The following is a 5,696-nucleotide window of genomic DNA, read 5'->3' on the forward strand; positions in this document are numbered from 1 at the left end:
TTCGCCGCGATGAAGCAGCGTTATCAGGAGATGCTACAGGCTACTCTAGCCCCTTTTCTCGCTGCCCAGCAGACCTAGGCCGCCCCTGTTCAGGCCCAGACTGTTACTCTTCCAGTTCCTGTAGGAGCTCAGCTCGAGCCGGTTCAACTGTCAGCTGAGGCCAAACATTTGAGAGACTTTAGGAAGTACAATCCTAAAACGTTTGACAGTACCATGGACAACCCCACCAAGGCCCAGATGTGGCTAACCTCTATAGAGAAGATCTTCAGGTACATGAAGTGCCCTGAGGACCAGAAGGTCCAGTGCGCAGTTTTCTTCCTGAAGGACAGAGACACCGTGTGGTGGGAGACTGCTGAGAGGATGTTGGGCGGAGATGTCAGCAAAATAACCTGGGAGCATTTCAAGGAGAGCTTTTATGCTAAGTTCTTCTCTGCCAACGTAAAGTACGCGAAGCAGCAAGAGTTCCTGAACTTGGAACAAGGCGACATGACTGTGGAGCAGTACAATACTGAGTTTGACATGCTGTCCCGTTTTACCCCTAATGTAGTGAAGGATGAGGAGGCCAGGACCGAGAAGTTTGTCAGAGGTCTCTGACTAGACCTCCAGGGTACTGTTCGAGCCCTCAAACCAACCATTCATGCTGATGCTTTACGTCTGGCACTAGATTTGAGCCTGCATGAGAGAGCTGATTCATCTAAGGCTACCGACAAAGGGTCAGCCCTTGGACAGAAGAGGAAGGTGGAGCTACAGTCTGACTTGACACCGCAGCAAAATCTGAGGTCAGGAGGTGTCTTCCAGCGGCACCGTCGCGAGCTTGCAGCAGCCGGGAGAACCCTGAGAGAGCTACCCTTTTGTCCTAGCTGTGGGAGAGTGCATGGAGGTCGTTGCTTGGCTGGGAGTGGAGTTTGCTTCAGGTGCAGGCAACCAGAACATACCGCTACGCTTGTACTGGGAAGCCCATGGAGACTACCCTACATTAGCCTCCCACTTCCCAGCAGGGAAGAGTTTTTGCCACTACCCGTCAGGAGGCCGAGCGAGCTGGTACAGTGGTGACAGGTACGCTCCCAATCTTTGGACACTATGCTTTTGTGCTGTTTGATTCTGGGTCATCCCATTCGTTCATATCCTCTGTGTTCGTTCAGCATGTCGGTTTAGAAGTAGAACCATTGAGTGGTGTTTTATCTGTTTCTACTCCATCTGGGGAGGTTCTGTTGTCCAAAGAAAAGATAAAGGCATGTCAGATAGAGATAGCAAACCAGATGTTAGATGTGACCTTACTAGTGTTAGACATGCAGGATTTTGACGTAATCGTAGGCATGTATTGGTTGTCTGCTAACCATGCAAGTATAGACTGTTTCGGTAAGGAAGTCGTTTTTAACCCTCCCTCTGGGCCTAGTTTCAAATTTAGGGGGACAGGAATTGTACGTATACCCAAGGTCATCTCAGCCATGAAGGCTAGTAAACTACTCAACCGGGGTACTTAGGGCATCTTGGCAAGCGTAGTAGATACCAGAGAACCAGAAGTTTCCTTATCCTCCGAACCAGTGGTAAGGGAGTACCCCGATGTTTTTCCCGACGAGCTTCTAAGACTTTCGCCTTCCAGGGAGATAGACTTCGTCATCGAGTTAGAGCCAGGCACTGCTCCTATCTCGAGGGCCCCTTACATAATGGCTCCAGCTGAGCTAAAGGAGCTGAAGGTATAGCTGCTGGAGTTGCTGGACAAGGGTTTCATTCGACCCAGTGTGTCACCTTGGGGAGCACCAGTGTTGTTTGTGAAGAAGAAGGATGGGTCAATGCGCCTTTGCATTGACTACAGAGAGCTGAACAATAATACAATCAAGAACCGTTACCCCTTGCCCAGGATTGATAATTTGTTCGATTAGTTGCAATGAGCCTCCGTCTTTTTTAAGATCTATCTGTGACCAGGCTATCACCAGTTGAGGATCAAGGATAGTGATATTCCTAAGACCGCTTTCCATTCCAGATACGGGCACTACGAGTTCATCGTGATGTCGTTTAGTTTGACTAATGCTCCTGCGATATTCATGGACTTGATGAACATGGTGTTTAAGGATTTCTTAGACACGTTCGTCATAGTTTTCATTGACTACATTTTGATTTACTCCAAGACTGAGGCCGAGCATGAGGAACATTTGTACCGGGTCTTGGAGTCTCTTCGAGCCAATAAGTTGTACGCCAAGTTCTCCAAATGTGAGTTCTGGCTGAAGAAGGTGACTTTCCTTGGCCACGTGGTTTCCAGTGAGGGAGTTTCTGTGGACCCAGCAACGATCGAAGCGGTTACCAGTTGGCCTCGACTGTCTACAGTTAGCGAGATTCGTTGTTTCCTGGGTTTGGCAGGTTACTACAGGAGGTTCGTGGAAGACTTCTCTCGTATAGCCAGTCCCTTAACTCAGTTGACCAGGAAGGGGACTCCTTTTGTTTGGAGCCCAGCTTGCGAGGGTAACTTCCATGATCTTAAGCAGAAGCTTGTGTCTGCACCAGTCCTGACAGTGCCGGATGGATCGGGAGCTTTGTGATCTACAGTGATGCTTCTAAGAAAGGACTGGGTTGTGTGCTGATGCAGCAGAGCAGGGTAGTTGCTTATGCTTCCCGTCAGTTGAAGAGTCACGAGCAGAACTACCCTACCCATGACCTAGAGTTGGCAGCAGTGGTTTTTGCACTGAAGATATGGAGACATTACCTGTACGGTGAGAAGATACAAATTTTCACTGATCATAAGAGCCTAAAGTACTTCTTCACCTAGAAGGAGCTGAACATGAGACAGAGAAGATGGCTTGAGTTGGTGAAGGAGGATAATTGCAAGATTCTGTACCACCCAGGTAAGGCAAATGTAGTAGATGATGCGTTGAGCAGGAAGGTTGCACATTCAGCAGCGCTTATCACGAAGCAGGCCCCCTTACTCAAAGATTTTGAGAGAGCCGAGATTACACTCTCAGTAGGGGAGGTTACCTCACAGTTGGCTCAGTTGTCAGTGCAGCCGACCTTAAGACAGAGGATTATTGTCGCTCAGCTAAAGGATCCCTATCTGGTCGAGAAGCGTCGTTTGGTAGAGATAGAGCAAGGTGAGGATTTCTCTATATCCTCTGACGACGGCCTTACATTTGAGGGACGTTTGTGCATGTCAGGAGACAGTGCAGTCAAGACAGAGCTTTTGTCTGAGGCTCACAGTTCTCCATTTACTATGTACCCTGGAAGTACGAAGATGTACCAAGACTTGAGGTGTGTCTATTGGTGGAGGAACATGAAGAGAGAAGTGGCAGATTTTGTCAGTAGATGCTTGGTATGCCAGCAGGTGAAGGCACCTAGACAGAGGCCAGCAGGGTTGTTGCAACCCTTGAGTGTTCCAAGATGAAAATAGGAGAGTGTGTCGATGGACTTCATTACAGAACTGCCCAGGACTTTAAAGGGTTATACAGTGATCTGGGTTGTTGTTGACAGACTCACGAAGTCAGCCCACTTTGTTCCAGGGAAATCCACTTACATTGCCAGTAAGTGGGGACAGTTATATATGACCGAGATAGTGAGACTGCATGGAGTGCCTGTATCTATCGTTTCTGACAGAGATGCTCGTTTCACATCGAAGTTCTGAAAAGGACTTCAGCTTGCATTGGGCACAAGGTTAGACTTCAGCACAGCTTTTCATCCTCAGACTGATCGTCAAACAGAGAGGTTGAACCAGATTTTGGAGGACATGCTGCGAGCCTATGTGCTAGAGTTTTTGGGGAGTTGGGACTCCCATTTTCATTTGATGGAGTTCGCCTATAACAACAGTTATCAGGCCACCATTGGTATGACGTCGTTTAAAGCTCTGTATGGTAGGTGTTGCAGGTCTCCTGTCTGTTAGGGGGAGATAGGCGAACGACGACTGCTAGGTCCCGAATTAGTGCAGACCACCAATGCAGCCATACAGAAGATTAGAGCTCGTATGTTGACAGCACAAAGCAGACAGAAGAGTTATGCTGATGTTCGGTGTAAGGATCTCGAGTTTGACGTGGAAGACATGGTTTTTCTGAAGGTGGCATCGATGAAGGTTGTTCTGAGGTTCGAGAAGAAGGGGAAGCTAAGTCCACGTTTTGTAAGGCCATTTGAGGTACTAGAGCGGATTGGCCCTGTAACTTATCTCTTGGCGTTGCCCCCATCTCTTTCTGCAGTGCATGATGTATTCCATGTCTCCATGCTGAGGAAGTATGTCGGAGATCCGATGCATGTAGTGGACTTCGAGCCATTGCAACTTAGTGAGAACTTGAGCTACGAGGAGTAACCTATTGAGATTTTAGCAAGGGAGGTCAAGAGGCTCCGTAATCGAGGAATTGCACTGGTCAAGGTTCTTTGACGAAACCACGGAGTTGAAGAGGCCACATGGAAGAGCGAAAAGGACATGAGAGCCCAGTACCTCGAGCTGTTCGAGAATTAGAACTTTCGAGGATGAAAGTTTTTCAAAGGAGGGAAGATTGTAACGCCCCAAAATTTAGAATTTAATTTTATTATCTTAAGTACAATTATTGGAACTTTGGACGTAATTAAGGAAACATGATTAATGAAATTTTGGTGGTGAAATTAATTAAGTTTGAGGATAAAATAATTTCTTTAATTGGATAATTAAATTTGGTAAGGTCATTTGTTGAAGACAAGAAAAGTGAGTTGATGGGAGAGAAAAATTGAATTATTTTGGTTTAAGATAATGTGATACTTTGTTAGGAAAATATATATATAGATAATAAAGGGATTTAGTGGGATTTAGTGAACAAAGAGAAAATTGGTTTTGGGTGGTTTGAATTAAGGAAAAGGAAAAGGGAATTTAATATTGGGTTATATTTTTGTATAAACGAGCCTTAGAACCTGCACAAAAATCATCACCTTCTTCTTTGAGAAAAAAACAGAAAGAGAAAACCCTAATTGGAAACCCTAGCCGCCGCCAAACCCGTCGCCGCCGTGACCACTCTGAGCCTCCACAAGCAGTCGTCACTCGTCGCGCCTCCGTCGAACAGTCGTCCGCGACCCAGACAAAGCGTTCGTCAACCCGCACCCGCACCTGTGTGCGCCGTAGTCGAGCCACCCTGCACACGCCCGAGTCGATCTCTGCTTCCTAGCCGAGCCAATCTCTGCTTCCTAGTCGAGCCAATTTCTGCTTTCAAGCCGAGCCGATTCGCCTGTTTTGAGCCGCCAACCCTATTGTTTGTTCTTTCCATCTATTTTTGGTAAGGTTGTTGGATTTTTGGCATTCCCAGCAAAGACTTGATTTTGAACCTAAATAAGTTAATTTGGATTAAATTAAATTATTTCTCTTAAGGAACATCTTGGACCAATTGGTTTTTGGAGCATTGGATTTCTTTAGTAAAGGCTCAAGCGTTGCAACCTCGACCTAGGGTAAGTCATCTCAACTGAATTTTTGGGTCTTTGGTCATTTGGTGAATTAATTATAAAAATTGGCGTTATTAAACATTTAGGACCTCACTGCTTGGAAAGCGTGACTTTAGAACTCGTTGAACAAATTCCTAGGTAAGAGATTCTACTACTAGCTCTACGCATAGAATTAAGAGATGGCATACATTCTTGGTTATGCACATTGATGACTAGACTGCATAGCGACATATGATTTGATGAGGATATGATATGATATACTGATGTGATTTGATGTGATGATATGACATGATGTTGTGTTATGATATGATATT

At 46.1% G+C, this 5,696-nt stretch overlaps 1 protein-coding gene across 1 annotated transcript; it reads left to right on the forward strand.

Moving 5' to 3' along the window:
* Nucleotides 1–213: 213 nt before the first annotated feature.
* LOC127149712 (uncharacterized) lies at nt 214–4,282 on the forward strand. Its single transcript, XM_051085575.1, has 8 exons — nt 214–586; nt 665–787; nt 1,927–2,063; nt 2,130–2,211; nt 2,841–3,181; nt 3,583–3,639; nt 4,037–4,111; nt 4,208–4,282. Exons 1-8 carry the CDS (start codon nt 214–216, stop codon nt 4,280–4,282), a joined length of 1,263 nt encoding a protein of 420 aa, XP_050941532.1.
* Nucleotides 4,283–5,696: the final 1,414 nt, after the last annotated feature.

Source organism: Cucumis melo, chromosome 6 (genome assembly GCF_025177605.1).
Source record: "Cucumis melo cultivar AY chromosome 6, USDA_Cmelo_AY_1.0, whole genome shotgun sequence".
Taxonomy (NCBI): Eukaryota; Viridiplantae; Streptophyta; class Magnoliopsida; order Cucurbitales; family Cucurbitaceae; genus Cucumis; species Cucumis melo.